The following is a 17,991-nucleotide window of genomic DNA, read 5'->3' as shown; positions in this document are numbered from 1 at the left end:
TGCTCTTAGCAGCCGTAAGCAACAATCCTTGGTGGTCTCCTGAAACTGTCAGTTTATCACTTACAGGTCATTGTTGGTTTTTATTTCATTCTTAGCAGCAGGTTTCTTATTTGATAACTTACTGATTACCGAAACCTCTGTATCATTAGTCATCTCTTGAAGATAACAGCCTCTCATATTCAGTTGAAACTTACTCTTCATTTTGTAATACAATGCTTGATTCAGTGAGCAATGCTTCAGTGCGCAGAGTACAGTGAAGGAAACAGGCACAGGGTTGGTGTGGAACACTGAGACACACAGATGCGGGTAGAGTTGAAATTGTAGTCACATACTGCCTGCGTGTAGAGTGTGGGATCTTTCTGCACCACTGTCCTACCTTCCCTCTTTCTCGAGGGGACGTCATCACTATCACATAGGACTGCCAAACAAGTGGCTCTTTAAAAATCCACTGATGGCTTTAGAGATGGCTGAGAGGTTACGAGCACTGGCTGCTCTTCTAGAGGACCTGGGTTCAATGCCCAGCCCCCACAGGTGGCTCATAACTGACTGTAACTCCAATTCCAGAGGATCTAACGCCCTCTCCTGGCCTCTGCAGGCACCTGGCACACATGGTGCATAGACGGTATGAAGGCAAAACACGCGTAGGTGGGTGGAGCTCTGAATTCCAGCACAGCCACCGGTACACAGAGAAACCCTGTCGCAAAAACCAAACGGATATAATACTACATGCAGTTCTCACTAAAAATAAAATGAATAAAAATTACAATAAAATAATTTTAAATAAATAATCTTGCCTTGCAAAATAACAAATCAAAAACCTTAGGTGTCCTCTAGTAAGGGAAGTGGGGACTGCATTGCACAGGGACTAACTTACTAGCTCTTTCCCCTGGCAGGAATGCCAGGCCAGGCCACAGGGGAAGAAGACATGCTCAGTCCAGATGCAGCTTGATGTGGTGGGATGGATGGAAAGGGAGCTCCCCTTTTCCTCAGAAAAGGAGGGGGGAATGTGGGACTGGGAGGGGAGGGAAAATGGGGCTACAACAAGGATGTAAAGTGAGTAAAACAAACAAAAAACAAAAATATCTTAGGCTGCTTGCAAAGTTGGCAAGAGGCTTTGTAAAAGTGATTGTGGTGTATTGTAATCTGTGTGGCAATTAATGTTTCCAGAGCCCTTCTGGGACTCTGTATTGGTGGACTAATTGCAAGTTCTTTGGATGAATGGCTGACATTCTCTTGATGTCCTTCCTCTCTCTGTGTTCTTTGTCCAGGGCAAACTGGTTGGAATCTGTGGCAGTGTGGGAAGTGGAAAAACCTCTCTCATTTCAGCTATTTTAGGCCAGGTAAGATTTTTGTAAATTTTTTTTGGTATTTTCTGCTTCTTTCTCAAGCTTGGCTTAGCAAACATTTCAGAAGAAACAAACTCAATTGCTGAAGAGTCAGTAGAGGTGGAAACAAAGGGACCATGGTTTATGTTGTGCTGTTTAGTTTATCCACCTTGAACATCGTTGTGTTGACATGTACTGCATGTGCGACAAATGCCTCATGAGTGGTGTCATTTGTTCCCTGTGCCTTGTCTTATTTGGGAAGTAGTTACTGTCTACTGTGGGTGTGCTAGGAATGGAAGTAGCAGAGATGATCCAACACCCCACACGGCAGTATAGCGTTAGTGAATTGCCAGAATTGGATTCAGAAGCGAAGTCTCACTCGGTCCTTAACCTAAATTCTTGAGACTCCTTCAGGAAGTTTATGTCCTGAGAGAGGCTCAGTTATCTAGCTACACAAGTACATTGTGAGACAGAAAGGGAGAAATACAGAGGGCCCTAGCAGATGCTTTCAGCTTCGTGAGTGATGGGGAAAGGGTGAATGAGCACAGCTTCTGATTGTGTGGAACCCAGGAGTCAGAGAAAAACAGGTACCTGCATGCCTTTAACAAGAGTCAAACCAGCTTGACTTAGATGCAGATGAAGATAGGCATGAAGTTGTTACCACCTCCTGTCAGGAAAGGTCTTCTGAGTTCATTCATGTTGAGGACAGTGTGACCTGTGTTGGGGACAATTTCTTTGTCTTGTTTGGTCCCAGCCATTATAGTGTGCTGTGGTCCTCTCAAGCATGACACTGTGTTCTGCTTTATTATACACTCAGGTCCTTGGGCCAGCATCTTGCAAAGTGTTCAGTAGCACTTTGAAAATTACTTTTCATTTTTCAAAAGCCCCAGCCTCATGACTGGTCCTCGGATCTGGCTTATGAGAAACTGCCTATCAGGCTTTTGCTTTTACAAAGACCCATAGCTAGGCCCAAGGACCAGAGTGTTTTGGCTTTTGTGGCTCAAATGCTGGCAGCCCGTCTGATGTGGAGGCTGGTACTACAGGTCAGCACCTGGGCCCTATCCTGTCTTTGGAATTCTGTTTTCCCTCTGGTCCTTGTTTCACAGAAGCAGCTAGTCTAGGCAATATCTTGGAGGAATCCTATAGATAAATTGGTCACTGTCTCCTTGAGGCAGGCTCTCCAGGGAACTTCGAAAGAAGGCTTTCTTGCTTGTTGTATTAGTCAAGGTTCTCTAGAGGAACAGAACTGATAGAATGAACATATACATATATTCACTCATAATATATATGTATTATGTAACATAACGTGTAACAAATATATATCTATTTATAAAGGGATTTATTAGAGTGGCTTGCAGCCTGCGTTCCTTCTGGCTAGTCCAACAATGGCTGTCACTAATAGAAGTGTCAGGAATCCACTAGTTGTTCAGTTCACCAGGCTGGATGTCTCAGTGGCCTCTACTCTACATTGGATTCCCAAGTAGGTGCTAACACCAGCAGAGTACTGCTTCAACAGGAGGATAAATGACCTTGCCAAGGAAAGTGAGGGCAAGCAGGCAAAAAGTTGCCTTACTCCATGTCCTTTCACAGGGGCTACTGCCAGAAGGTGTGGGCAGATCTAGGGTGGATCTCCAGCCCTCAGATGACTCAGATTTAGAGTGAGTCTGACCACATCAAATGAGCCTGTCAAGAAAATCCCTCACAAGTGTGCCCAGCTGCTTGGGTTTTACTTGATTCCAGATATAGTCAATCTGACAACCAAGATTGCCCATCGCAAGCTCACCTGTTGTTAACTTGACACACACAGCTGTGTCATGCTTACTTTCCACAGAAAAGCGATAACTAGGTTATAATTTTGTATAACGTGATAAACTATGCCACGTACAACCTCAAACTCTTTGTATATTTTATAGGAGGTGGCAGTATCTTTGAGGAATGCTTGTTCTTTTACTGTCTGATAGCAAGTGTGATAACTGCTGATACTAAATCAGTGTTAAATTACATGATGAAGAAATAAAGAATACAAATATTTAATGTAGATGCTTATATGCACAAACACATTTTTAACAAAACAGGATAGAAACACTCATGTCAATTGCAGTCTTAAGTTTTAGCACCTGATCATAGATGCACTGTTTTCAACCTGTGTCATGACCTCTTGAGGTGGGGGATTGAATGACCCTTTCACAGGGGTTACCATCTTGCATATCAGGTATTTACATCACGACTTTATGAACAAAATTACAGTTTTGAAGTAGCAACAAAAATAACTTTATGGTTGGGGGTCATTACAACATGAGGAACTGTGTTAAAGGGTCATAGCGTTAGGAAGGTTGAGAACCACTGTCTTAGCTGTCATTTATAACCTTCTGTATTACCCATTCTGTATTTCCTCTACAAAGCAAGCAACTCAGCAGGTCTTGGCTCTTTTCCTGGAGGAGTGACCTATACCTTCCTTGAAGGGTCTGCCCCCTTTTTCATGCTGCCTGGATTGGGTTGTAGTTTCTCATTAATTTTTTTTTTTCCCCTGGGACAGGGTTTCTCTGTGTAACCTTGGCCGCCCTGGACTTACTTTGTAGACAAGGCTGGCTTTGAATTCACACAGATCTGCCTGCCTCTGTCTCCCTGAGTGCTGGGGTTACAGGCATGCACTACTGCACTCAGTTTTATTGATTTTTTTAAGCACAGGACATGGTAACAAGAAGACATGCCCTGAATGACGCCCTGCAGCCAGGCGATGGTGACGCATACCTTTAGTCCCAGTAGAGGCAGAGGCAGGCAGATCTTTGTGAGTTTGAGGCCAGCCTGGTCTACAGAGCCAGTTCCAGGACATCCAGAGCTGTTACACAGAGAAACCTGTCTCAAAAAGACTAAAAAAAAAAAAAAAAAAAAAAAAAAAAAAAAAAACTCTGCACTTCAGAGATAATCTGTTTTCTGTCAGTTGTGGAGAAGCAATGCAATTTTCTCTGCGTCATCTGGATTAATCACCTCTCTTAATACTGTTATTTATTTCTTAGCTTGTTGGCTTAAGGGCATCAGAATCACAGAGTGACCAGGAAGAAGCCTGAGCTTCCAGTTCGGTGGAATGTTTGTTGTGTCTCTAGGCAGTAGTGCTCCACCATCTGGAACCAAAATTTCCAGCCTACCAGAACCAAAGGTCTCAGAAACAGAATCAGAAATTTATCTAGTGGGTCACTAGGGGATGATAATGAGCAGAACCATTCCCTTTTCAGCCCCTGGTTCCTGGTCCTGTGAATCCTGGCTGTAGGAAAACCTTGCCATGTATCGATCGGATGCTGATTTAAAGCATATACCTACCTACTTCCAGAGAACCCTGACCCAGGTCTCCAGTCTTTTACAACCTAATTGACAGTGTGTCTTCAAAAAGCCATTCAGTTGCTCTGTCAGGCCAGCTGCTTCAGGATGGTAGGGAACATGGTAAAACCAGTGGACTCCATGAACCTGGGCACACTGTGCTACTCTGGCTGTAAAGTGTGTTCCTTGGTCAAAGCATTGCTATATAGAATACTGTGATGGGAGATGGGCATTGTGTTGTCCATGGGCAGTGGTTTTGGCAGAGCATTATGTGTACGAAAGGCAAATCTACAACCAGAATAAGTTTCTATTTGGTAATGAAAGTGTTGTCCTTCCCTCACAGGCAGAGGTCTAGTATAGTCAGCCTACTACCAGGTCACTGGCTGGTCACCCCAGGGAATGGTGCCATATTGGGAGTGTTCAGTGCTGATCTTTTCTGCTGGCAGATCTGGTACTTTTCCTGCAGCTAAAGGCAGGTCAGACTTCCTGAGTGGAAGTCCATGTTGTTCACGTTGTTCATGCAAAGTGTCTTAGTTACTGTTCCATTGCTATGAAGAAACACCACGCCAAAAACAACAACTTTTATGAAAGAAAACATTAATTGGAGAAGAGACACCTCTTCCAAGAAGGCCACACCTCCTAATCCTTCCCAAACAGTTCTACCAAATAGAGACTAAGCATTCAAACATGAGCCTATGGGGGCCAATCTCATTCAAACCACCACATTCTACTTATTCCCTGGTACCCATAGGCTTGTGGCCATATCATCATGCAAAATGCATTTAGTCCAACTTCAAAAGTACACATAGTCTTTCACAGTCTCAAGATTGCATAAAAGTTGGGGCTGGAGAGATAGCTCAGCTTTTAAGAACATGGACTGCTCTTGAATCCAAAGGAACTGGATTCAATTCCCAGCACCCATATGGCAGCTCAAAACTGTCTGTAACTCTAAGATCTGACACCTTCACAAGACAGACATGCAGGCAGAACACCAGTGCACGATGATCAATCAAACAATCCATCAATCTTAAAAAAAAGTTGCATAAAGTCCAAAGTCTTGTCTGAGACTCAAAGCAATCTCTTAACTGTAACCCCACATAAAATTAAAATAAAAATGTAGATCACATACTTCCAACATAAGCTGGCACAGAATATACATTACCATTCCAAAATAGAGGCCCACAGTGGGGAAATACTGGACCAAAGTAAGACTGAAACCCAGCAGGACAAGCTCCAAATACCACAACTCCACATTCTGTCTTCGTTTGGGCTATTGTTGCTGGGATGACTAGAGTAACTTGGGAAGGAAAGGGTTTATTTGGCTTATGCTTCCATAGCACTGATCATTTCTGAATGAAGTCAGGACAGGAGCTCCCCCAGGGCAGGAACCTGGAGGCAGAAGCTGATGATGCAGAGGCCATGGAAGGTGCTGCTTATTGGCTTTCTTCCCATGACAGGGTTTCTTTGTGGTAGCCTTAGCTGTCCTAGAACTCAGAGATCCACCTGCCTCTGCCTCCCAAGTGCTGGATTAAAGGCATTCATTCACCACCACCACCAGTTCAGCCTGGCTTTTTTTTTTTTTTAAATAGACCCCAGGATCATCAGTGTAGAAACAGTCCCACCCACAGTGGTCTGGGCCCTCTGCCATCAATCACTAATTAAGAAAATGCCCTACAGGCTTGCCTATAGCTCAGTATTAAGGTTTCTTCCTCTCAGATAACTTTAGTTTGTATCAAGTTGACATAAAACTATCCAGTACAAAACAAAACAAGAAACTATCCAGTACACTGTCTGATGTTAAAGTGTTTATTAGGTGGCTCTTTTTTTTCTGCTTTGCTGACTGCAACACTCCTTTCTCTTGGACTGTTTCCACACCAGATTGCAGCTCTCCTTGGTAGATATCCCATAGTTCTGGCACCTTCAACATCTTTGGGTCTCCAACACAATCCATAGTTCACCTCTACAACTTCACATAATGGCCTCTCTAGGCCTCCATGCAGGGACTTCTGTGACACAAGCCTGGCCTCAGCAGCTTTCCTTAACCCTGGAAGATGATTCTAGAACCTCTTTATACATTATCTTCCTTGACTCTAAATTCAGAACCTGCCAAATTCTTTGCTTGCTTGCAGTGGAATCTGGCTCCCTCCAAGAATTACATTTGCATTAGCTTTCCATTGTTGATGGTTTCTTTTGCTGGATCAGCTTTCCTTTTTATAAATTACCTGGGTGGAATCTTGTTCTAGGTCACTACTTGCTTTATTCCACTGAGCATCCTTAAACTTCTTATCTCCTTGAGCACAGGAATTAGCTCCAGCATTACTTTCTTGATGACCCTTTTCTCCTCTCAGTGTGCCATTTGTCTTTTTCTTTGACCTGTTTACTCTGTTTTTATTGTAGATTACATGAGTGTTCACTAATAACCAGGTGACACAGTCAATACTAGAAGGTCTTGAAATTTCTTCTGCCAGTGATATTAATCCAAACTCTTCTCTTTAGCCTCTGGCAGATTTTTACAACAATGGCTTAAAAAAAAAGGTAGCCACATTCAAAAATATTACAATAATGGTCTCTAATATTCCCTGTTCTAAAACCACTGAGTTGCACCTATTAGGACCATGAGATGATGATGCACACAGATTTTTATATGAAAGAGGTTTATTAGATGGAGATGAAAGGAGAGAGGAGAGAGCAAGACAAGATTTTGGATGGGGGGGCGCCCCAACAGAGAAAGGGGAGAAAGCAGGAGAGTGAGAGAGTAAAAGGGTAAGAGTGCGACAAAGTGGCAGGTTGGTCCTTTTATGGAGCAACTTAACCACACTGCCAGGTCTGGCTGCCTGGTGGGCGACACATGATGACATCATGGGTTGGTAAGCAACTCAGAAGCAGGCTGCCTAAATACTAACAGGGCCCCATAGTCTGCATTGCTCTTAGCACTAATGTCTTCCATGCTCATAGTAGGATGGCCCAGGAAGCCCTGCTTACAACATTCAACTGCTTTCCTAAGCCAAAATCCACCATATTTCTCCAACAAACAGCATGGTTAGCCTGTCACAGCAATACCCAGTACCTGGCACCAACTTCTGTCTAAGTTACTGGTCTATTGCTGTGAAGAGACAACGTGATGAAGGCACCTCTTACAAAAGAAAGCACTTAATTGGGGGTATGCTTACAGTTCAGAAGGTAAGGCCATAATCATAATCAGGAAACATCGAGGCAGGCAGGTATGGGGCTGGGAGCTTACAGGTCAGCAGGCAGGTAGTCAGACAGAGAGACTCTAGGCCTGTAATGGGCTTTTGAAACCTCAAAGCCCACTTCCAATGACATACCTTCTTCAAAATGGTTACACCTCTGAATCCTTCCCAAACAGTTCCATTAACTGGGGACCAAGTATTCAAACATAATAGCTTATGGGCGCCAATCTTATTCAAACCACCACACATAGCCTCAGTCACTGCTACTGTGACCACTTTGTTCATGGACCCATTAGGCAGCAACAGGGATGGTTTCAGAGGGTGAATCCATGTCCATCCTGGTAGGAGCATGGCCAAGGTGGGCAGGCATGGTGGTAGAGCAGTAGCTGAGAGCTTTATGTCCTGATCCACAAACACAGGCAGAGAGCTAACTGGGAATGCTGTGGGCGTTTGCCCCAAAGCCCCCCTCCAGTGACAAACCTCCTCCAACAAGTCACACCTCCTAAATCTTCCCAAATAGTTCCACTAGCTGGGGACCAGGTGTTCAGACATGAGCCTGTGGGGCCTTCTCACTCAAAACACTGCACCCACTAAGCATTGTGCTTCTTTCTTGGTGGTGGGAGGAGCCAGTGCAATAACTTATCACGAGAATCCCTCACAGATGTGCCCCGATGCTTAGATTTTACTTATTCTAGATGTAGTCAAGTTGACAACCAAGATCAGCCACTGCAGATGCACTTTTACAGTGAAATTAATTTACAGTTAGATAGCACAGAACAGCCATGGGTTGCCTAGTGTGGTGTGAGTGTATAGTCATGTTGTGAATTATGCTAGGCTCCCATCTCACATAAATAAGGTTAACTTTTGATGTTTTTGTTGCTGTAGCTCTCTTTAGAAGAAATGGGTAATCTGGAGTTAGGTCCAAAGAAACTCTCACAAGTGGCCAAGGCTTTAGACTTGTCACCACTGACAGTGCGGGTGTTACCTGATGGTCTGGGGCATTGTTTTAATTTCTACCACTGGATGGTGTCTGTCTCCATAGATGACACTCCTAGAGGGCAGCATTGCAGTCAATGGGACCTTTGCTTATGTGGCCCAGCAGGCCTGGATTCTCAATGCCACTCTGAGAGACAACATTCTCTTTGGGAAGGAATTTGATGAAGAAAGGTGAGACATGTTTGGTTTCTGTCGTGTTTTCTTTGGCCATGTGTAAGAGAAGGCAGCCCATCAGTAGGCTTTTTTTTTTTGTAACCAAGTCCCTGATTTTCTGTCACTTTTGTGTCTTTCAGATACAACTCTGTGTTGAATAGCTGTTGCCTGCGTCCTGACTTGGCCATTCTCCCCAACAGCGACCTGACTGAGGTACAAGCCTTTTGCTCTTGACAGGCCACCATAGCAGTTAGCAGGGAAGGCTTTGGAGGGTTTTGCAAGGACATGCCACATCCCTTCCTAGGAGACCACACAGGGAGCTTTGATTTCATTGAGCCATTATGTTAATAAAGCATTTGTTAATCAGTGCAAGGATGTCATCCCTGCCTAAAGACTAATGTATTTCATATGTCATGCGAATCTTAAGTATATTCCATTGGATTCCAAATTGTTTCCTTTTGTTTTTACTCTGCTTAAATGTATTTTAGCAGGGGATGGTGATGCATGCCTTTAATATTAGAACTTGGGAAACAGAGACAGGTAGAAGCCATTCTGGTCTACATAGCAAGTTCCATGGCTATATTGTGAGACCCCTTTGAGAGGGGTAGGGGTGGAAAAAAATTAAGTATTTTTAAACTATAAGTCAAACAAATACATGTTGAGCTTCGTTCCTAGGTTCTATTGCCTTCCCCTAGGTAGAAAGAGCCTTGGGATAATCTCTTCTCTGTCCTGAACAGTCTCTGCACCTGGTGTGCGCTTCATTCTTAATGTTTGTCTCCTATGAACTGCTCTGCAGTCTGTGGGTTTGGCTCTTTTGTTTAGCTGACTTCAGTTAAACCCTCAAGCCAGATTTGGTAATGATTTAATTAGTTCCTGAGTTATCAAAATCAGTGGGATCAGCATCACTTGGTAAGTTGTTAGAAATACACATTATTAGGATATGCACTCCTGAGCAGTCTGTTTTAATAAGCTCTGCAGGTAGTTCTGATACTTACAAGTTAGTGAACCTTTGATTGATAACATGTTGGGTTTGTTTTTTTTTTTTTCTTTTAAGAATAACATTTTAAAAAGTAACAGAATCCCAACACTCAGTGAGACAGAGGCAGAGGGATCTCTGTGACTTTGAGGCCAGCCCGGTCTACAAAGCAAGTCCAGGACAGCCAAGGCTACTCAGAGAAACCCTATCTCAAAAAACAAAACAAACAAAGAAAAACCATAAATAAAAAAAATTAGCAACAGAAAATCAGGTACCATTTGACAATTGAATTATGTGTTTGTTCCCAAATTACGAATTTGTCAGATGTGTGTGTTGTGACATGTTCAGCACTTGCCTGATATTTAGACTATAAAGGAACAGGACAGTAGTTTGTTTGCATAAGAAGCTTTTATTTAAGGGAACAAATAAAAGACCCAGATAATTTGGCACAGAATAAAAAGAGCCCACTTCTGTGGAGATTGGAGGAGTTTCTGAGAAGAAATGGTGCCACAGTCAAGCAGGCACCATACAGAAGAATGGTTATGTGGATTCATAATCTTAAATCTCAGGGCACGTGAGGTTGTATGTGAGTGTGTAGATTCTCTCAGGGTTCCTAAAGAGTTTTCGGCAAGGCTGAAGAACGGTCAGCTTTTTGTTTTAGGATATTCTCTCTGGGGCAGTGTCAAAGACACATGTATGTTTGATTGGCACTTAGATGGTTGTAGGAAGACTCCCTCAGTCTCTAGAAGGTTCACAGTGGCAGTTTATATAGGCAGGAGTTCAAGCATCAGTTTGGGAAGGGGAGGGAGGGGAAAGATGACTGGGGTGCCCATTAAGCACTTTTTTCTTGAAGATAAAGGCTTTCCTTGCTTTGGTTTTGGGTTCATAGATTGGAGAACGAGGAGCCAACCTGAGTGGTGGGCAGCGCCAAAGAATCAGCCTTGCTCGGGCCTTGTATAGTGACAGAAGCATCTACATCCTGGATGACCCGCTCAGTGCCTTAGATGCCCATGTAGGCAACCACATCTTCAACAGTGCTATCCGGAAGCACCTCAAGTCTAAGACGGTTCTGTTTGTTACACACCAGTTACAGGTATGGTACATTCTCTCCTAGGCCGCTCACATAGGCTTGGTAAAAGGGTGGGCTTGGGCCAGGTATCTCTGTGAGACAAGTAGAGATTCCTAGGGTGAACTGTTTTCGTTTCCTCAGCAAATAGCCAGAAAACCAGTCCTGTAGTTGGCCATCTAGAAGTAGAGGTTGGGAATGAGTTGGTCTGGCAGAAAGCATCATGCTAGCGTCTGTGTGTGCAAACAGTAAGCACAATGTACACTTTGCCTCCACTGATCCATGACAGGTCTTCATTTTAGAGATCTGCTCAGATTGTTGCTGTCTGAGTTGTCAGGTTAAGTTGGGAGTCCCGATCTCCCTTTTTGCTCCAGAAAACCTCTAATTTCTACAGTCAGTGAAAGGATTTGAATTAGTTAATTTATTTGAGACCAGGCTGGCCACACTCAGGCAGGATTCACAATTGAATGGGGAGTTTGTGTAGCTCCACCATCAGAATGCATAAGAAATACTATTTGCACTGTGTCATAGGACACGGTACACTAAAGCAAAGGTCTCGAGACAGTTAACACTGCAGGCTGCTGGTTCTTTGTTGTGGGTGGTCTGCTCTGTGCATTCAAGTGTTGATCCACCATGAGCCAGTGGGGTATCTCCCCTTATTTGAACAACCTAAAATGTCCTCATTTTGTCAAATGGGCAGCCAAACCATTTCTGGTTCAGACATAGACTAAGACTGGATATTTGAGTGTGTTTGCATAAATAGCAGCAATTCTGTGTTGTCCTTGCCGTTGTCTCCAGTACCTTGTTGATTGTGATGAAGTTATCTTCATGAGAGAGGGCTGCATTACAGAAAGAGGTACCCACGAGGAACTGATGAACTTAAATGGGGATTACGCAACTATTTTTAATAACCTGTTACTGGGAGAGACACCCCCAGTTGAGGTAAGGTTTGCTGGGTTTGTATCTCATTTCTACATAGGGAGACATGATGACACCGGAGTGGAAAGAGCTCAGTTTAACTGTTTGCCTGTGGTATACCATGTCCACACTTCTGTTCTGCGCTCACCTGCTCATCTTCCCGTGGGAGAGCAGGATGAGGGGGCGAGAACTGGAGAGACTGTGTGCTCACAGCTTTGCTCCTTAAACCCTGACTAAGCAACGTGAGTCTCTCTTTGACAGACAAGTAAGAGAACAAGGTGTCAGGGGAAGGCAATTACTGTGTACATTTGGAAAAGATCCATGGTATCTTAGATCCTGATTTGGCACTTAGGTGCTCTGGTTACTGGCTTAAGTTCTTTAGAGACCATTTCATTAGGCATTTTATTGGAGTTATGTGGCCAAATATGATTCTCAGTCTTAGAGGCTCAGGCAAGCTGAGCAGCTTGCTGGTGAGGATAGCTTGATTCCCCATTTCTTTGTACTTGCTCCCACCTCCTGTGCAGCACCCAGAGGTGTCAGCTTTCTCTGCCTTCACACAGGCTCCAAGCTAGGCAGAATACAGCTTGTGCACAGCTGTCCTAGAGGCTGTGCTTGCTTCTGGCCAGCGGACCTCTCTCCCCAGGTCTCAAGAGCGACTTAGGCTGGCGTTTGATCTTCCTTGCTGTTAGCCAGGTCATTTGGAGACTGGCATGGAATGAAAGCAGGATGTTAAGTGGGACCTCCTCTTGTGCCTTGCCTCAGCCTTTCTGTTTCGTGATTTCACACACAGTACAGCTAACTGTGCATAACTGGTTCGTTGGGCTGATAGTCATCCAGCCTTCCTGGAATCACCACTGACATGCACAGAGACGCAAAGATCCAGATTTATGTTTAGTGATCTGCTATGGCTTCTGGGAGGCTTTGCACTCTTCAGGTTGTTGCCTCATCTTTGCACACTTGGAGGGGAAAATTAGAAAGAGAAGCTAAAATACAGAATTGTCCACGGAGCAAAAGGATAGTGAGCTTGCTGCTCACTATCATTGAACTAGGAGCATGCTTTCCCAATGTCACTTGCCGGTCCAGCAGGATGGTTCAGCGAATAATGGCACTGGCTTTGTAAGCTCAGCTACTGCATTCAATTCCCAGAGCCCACAAAGTTGTTCTCTGACCTCCACCATAGATAGCACTGGTGCCCTGATACACATATCATATTGGTTACTCACAGTTGTTGCGTTAAGTAAAAAGTAATGGGCTTCCCCCAGTAGGTGATCCACAGATGCTAATATCTTTTTAGACAATGCATTTTCTCAAGTATTGCAGTAAATATATTCAGAGCCCTTTCTTCTATCCCAGATACAGCCCTATCTAGATTTTATATTTTTTAAATCTCAGTGTGTGTTTTGAAAGTCTAGTGGTAAGGCTGCTGGGGCTATGCCATTTCATGTAAAGTTGAATTTGGAGGAAATTTTCTAAGGATGTAGCAGAACTTGGCAAGGAGAGCATGAAACAGTTTTGTCGTTTTGTTTGTTTGTTTGGCCTCAGATTCACTTTGATGAATGCCTCTGTACCCTGTTCTATGCAGTTCTGTCAGTAGGCACTGAGTAGTGGATAATCCCCTGTGAGATCTCACCTTTGCCCCTGAAGGATGGTAGGTGATGTAGGGTAGAACAGTGCTTTCCTGATCTTATAGGTAGCGCTAACCGGATACTGCAGTGTGCTAAGATTCCTGAGGGGCAGGCGAACTTAATTGCAAAGAAGTGTAAATTCCTTTACACGGAGTGTAGCATTTGAGCCCACCTGAATTGGGACAGCCATGACTGAGATTGGAACGAGGAGGGGACAAGGGCACAGCAGTGGGAATTTGCACTATGGTTAAGGGATGGTGTGAAGTCAAGTGTGGCTGGAGAGTAGGAGACGCGGGAAATAGTGCAATGGGAGAGGAGCCTATGTGCCTAGATTAGTGCCGGAATGCAGAGATCCTGCAAAAGCAAGCAGAGAGGTTGGGGTTCTTCTGTGGTAGCAGAGGGAAATGGGGCCTCTCTGGACCTGAGTATTTGGCAGGTCAGAGAAAGGATATGATTCCAGTGGTACTTAATCACTGGGATAAACTGAAGAATAAAATGGTAAACCCTTCTGTTTGGGGAGGTTAGGTTTTAAATGGCTTAGAAGAGAATAAATGTCAGTGAACTAACAGGGTAGGAACCTTGTAATGTTAGTTCACAAGCCAATAAATAGCCTGCTTCTAGGTTGCCCAGCAACCTGACATCATTACCTGTGGCCAGCATGCAAGATAAAGGCAGCTCTGTGAATTTCTGAGCATACATCCTCTTTCTTGGTTTCTCTTCTTTCTGGGGTGCCTTCCTCTCTTTCCTCTCTCCTTTTATAATAAACTTCTTTTCCTATATTAAATATGTTGTAGTGGATTTTTTAATGATAATAAACCTGGATCCCCCAAACTTTAAGAGATTGAGTTAGTACAAGAAATTACTGTACATTATTGTAGGCAGCTTTCTTAAAAAAGTAGGTGTGCCAGTCATGGTGTCTGTCCTGTGATCCCACCACTCAGGAGGCTGAGCTAGATCAGGGTCAGTGTGGGTATAGCACAGAAACCTGGTATCAAAACAAGTAAGAACTTGGGTGTATTTATATTACTAGCTCAATGAGTATGTATCCTGTACCCATTCATCTGAATGAACATCTTATGACTAGAGAACTTTTTTTTATTGTTATTAGATTAATTCAAAAAAGGAAGCTAGTGGTTCACAGAAGAAATCGCAAGACAAGGGCCCTAAGCCAGGGTCAGTGAAGAAGGAGAAGGCAGTGAAGTCAGAGGAAGGTAAGGACATTTTTGAGTGTCGTTTATCAGGAGATGAATGATGCTTCATGCCATTGTCTGTTCCATTTCTTGAATAACAAAGTTCAAGATAATATTTGAGGGACCCAGGGTGTGCCAAACATGGGAAATAAGGTGACCTTTGATCCTTTGCTTTTCTTCAAGGGTGGAGTTAGCTGTGGGTGATTACAGCTGAGTCATCCTGAGTGAGCCTTCCTTCCTCCCTTCTGTTCACCTCTATACTTGAATCCCAGCTGAAGGCCAGGTCTAGTTTCTCACAGAAGTCTCTGATTTGAGGGTCAAGATCCTGGGGAGACTCTACAGCCTCCTACACCAGGGCAGAACAGCTGGTGTCTCTCCGGATGTGCGGAGCAGAGCATCACTCTTGATCTCTGCTTATATACTGTCCAGGCGTCTTGGGGTTCTAGGACTATGCTAGTTATCTTGAGTGACTGATGTCACTGGTTCTGGTTATCAGGAACAGCCTTGGCTGTAGGTGGGATCCTGACTAAGCTATTTTTTACATGTCTAAAGGCTTTAAAAAACAAACAAAAAAAAAACCCCAAAAAACTATGCTCATTAGAATTCCAGTTAAAGCTGAGGTATCCAGCATGCCCCATACTCAGAGTCTGTGCTAGACCAGTAGGCTCATTGCCTGGTCCTGGTGATATTTGCAGAGAGCTCTAGAAAAGTTACAGGTAGTTTTACTGCTTGGACTTCCTTGCCTGGATGTTGAGGGTCTAAGAAGCTGTTTGCAGTAATGTAGCATTTTCATGTCTATGAATTTGAAGCGCATATCACCTTTGAAATAAAAGGGAATGCAGTTTGTTTAATGATCTCTTTGTTGAGTCACTTCCCTACCTTATAACTGGAATTTTTAGGATGAAAGCCTGGGTTTTAGTAGCACCAATAAATGGTTCAGCCACTAGTTTTGAGTATACCAAGTAATGATGAAAACAAAACGAAGGACATTTATTTAGTGTGGCTACTTTGAGAAGAGGTACAGATAAAGGGTCCAGTGACCCCAAGTTCACCTCCAGGGTCCTGACATGAGCTTTAGGATTAAATAGAGGGAGACAGTGAGACAAGTGGTCCACGTTAAAGCAGCCCTAGTCAGAGAGGTTCTTGTGTGTCCTTATGCTAGTTCTGAAGGAATCTGTCTGGTTACAAGACAGCTGCAGCTTTCCTTGTTTGGATAATTATCCTCCTGGGTGAGAACTGCCTGTCTTGTGAGGTTTTGTTCTTTCTGGAATCCAAAGTGACTAATATTATATATAGGTCTGGGGTCAGTCAGAAATTCACCAGTCTGACCAAGAATAATTTTAATAAAGAAGAGGCTTTTTATTTAGATACTAGCCTCCTAGGACTCGGGATTCCCAGGATATATCATCAAGCCACAAAAAGTCAGGGGTTGATACAGGCAAAGAAACGTGAAGTTACATCCCATCTGTGTGCAGGCATGCATCCTGCAGGCAGAAAGTTACGTTCTGTGTAAGTATAAGCATGCATCTTCACTGAAGCATAATGAAGAGCTCTCAGCAAACATGTCTTGTAGGTGTTAGGGTTTTCTTGAACAAGCAGGCTCAGGTACAGAAGTAGAAGCAGAAGCAGAGGTTAACATTGTGCATAAACAACAGTCTTGTTAAAATTGTACAGGACAAGATGGCCCTTAACAATCCAGGAAGCCCAGTTCTTGGCCCAGTGAGGCTTTTAGGTTAGAGGTGAGTGAAAATAAAAATAGAAAGGAAAAGAAAGGACATCACTGCTCCTGGGTATGGTGAGGGAGAAAGTTTATTGTAGATAAAAAGGAGACACAGAGGCAGACTGTCTGGGAGAGTCCAGAGTGGCCATGACTCTGAACCTTGTGGAGAGAGGGGAGAAGGAGGGGGGAGAGAGAAGGGAACCAGGTACAGCAATCAGGAGGCCAAAGGTACAAAAAGGTGCGGGTAAACAAACTGTCTAGATTAGATAGGGAAGAGACTCTGGGGAAAAAGGAGAGGCCCTGGGCTGGAGAGTTCATAGCTGGCAGGGTATGTCAGCTACCCTGTAACAGGCAGGGTCTGAGGAATGCTGGAAAAACCTCTTTGGTATGTTAAATAGGCACCTCATCTGCTTTTCCTGGTTTTGAAACTTAACAAGAGGTAATTTTGATTTACAGACTTCTTAAGCACAGTAATTAGACTTAAAACCTAATGATAGCCATCACAAAAAGGGTTAGGAAAATGGCCTAATGTTTGTGCCTTTGACCTTGAAGAGGAATGAAAGGCTCTGCTATTGCGTTTAGTACATGTTTCCATGTTTCATTGGCCTGTCCTCCAGACTGTGACACTGTCCTCAGCGAGGCTCTGAAAGGCCCATGTGGGACCTCCTCTCATAGATGGTTCTGAAAAAAATGTTCAGTGAATGAGTGTTTTGTCAAGAGGAGGTAATTCTGATCTGACGTCCTTTGAGACTCTAGGTTGTCTTGTTTGAAGGGAACAGCCCTATTAAAGGGAAAAGTCCCTAGACAGTGAAAGGAAAAGAGTTCGTTTGGGGAAAACAATGATTGATCAGTTGGACCTTGTTTCAAACCCCAATTCTGAAAACTCCTGCCAACACTGTGCTCTAGCACATATAGAAAGAAGTCCAGAGTAGAAAACAATGTAATTGGCAGTAACTTACCCAATTACCTCATTATTTGGCTATAGCTTAGCTAGTTAAGTTATGTACAGGCCAACTTTGTCTTCCTGCTGCCCACTAAGCTGATTTCTGTGACTAAACCCAGTGATGGATGGGTCTTTTGGGCCAGTGTAGTGCCTCAACCAAACCCACATCTTCCTACAAAGTTTAATTCCATTTTCTTCCCTTCTAAGGTCATGTTTTTTTTCTTCTTTCCTAGGGCAGCTCGTGCAAGTGGAGGAGAAAGGGCAAGGCTCTGTGCCTTGGTCAGTCTATGGCGTCTACATCCAGGCCGCAGGGGGTCCCTTGGCTTTCCTGGTCATCATGGTCCTTTTCATGCTGAATGTGGGCAGCACTGCCTTCAGCACTTGGTGGTTGAGCTACTGGATCAAGCAAGGAAGTGGGGTGAGATCACTCAGTACTGAGAGTTATGGCTGATGATGTGGCCTTGTCTCCCTAGTTTCCTTAGGGAAACTCCTATCCTTTTCACTAAAAAGAAGCACCAGAAACATAATGGGATAGATACCCTGGTAATATGGGTAACTTTGTTTATGTATCAA

At 43.8% G+C, this 17,991-nt stretch overlaps 1 protein-coding gene across 4 annotated transcripts in view; it reads left to right on the top strand.

Annotated features, from left to right (window-relative positions):
- Positions 1-17,991, top strand: part of Abcc5 (ATP binding cassette subfamily C member 5) — a 77,335-nt gene that overhangs the window by 33,600 nt on the left and 25,744 nt on the right. For 3 of the 4 annotated variants that reach the window (XM_055624909.1, XM_055624910.1, XM_055624911.1), the window contains exons 12-18: positions 1,269-1,340; positions 8,874-8,998; positions 9,121-9,193; positions 10,846-11,049; positions 11,821-11,964; positions 14,674-14,776; positions 17,652-17,836. In XM_055624909.1, coding sequence (XP_055480884.1) covers positions 1,269-1,340; positions 8,874-8,998; positions 9,121-9,193; positions 10,846-11,049; positions 11,821-11,964; positions 14,674-14,776; positions 17,652-17,836 — 906 coding nt within the window. Of the gene's footprint in view, positions 1-1,268; positions 1,341-8,873; positions 8,999-9,120; positions 9,194-10,845; positions 11,050-11,820; positions 11,965-14,673; positions 14,777-16,809; positions 16,861-17,651; positions 17,837-17,991 lie in introns of those variants that run through there. The other variant, XM_055624912.1, reaches the window with a different exon arrangement.

This window comes from Psammomys obesus, unplaced genomic scaffold (assembly GCF_907164565.1).
Source record: "Psammomys obesus unplaced genomic scaffold, mPsaObe1.curated_primary_1811, whole genome shotgun sequence".
NCBI classification, from domain to species: domain Eukaryota; kingdom Metazoa; phylum Chordata; class Mammalia; order Rodentia; family Muridae; genus Psammomys; species Psammomys obesus.
The sequence above is the reverse complement of the archived record's forward strand: the minus strand, read 5'-3'. Positions and strand labels throughout refer to the sequence as shown.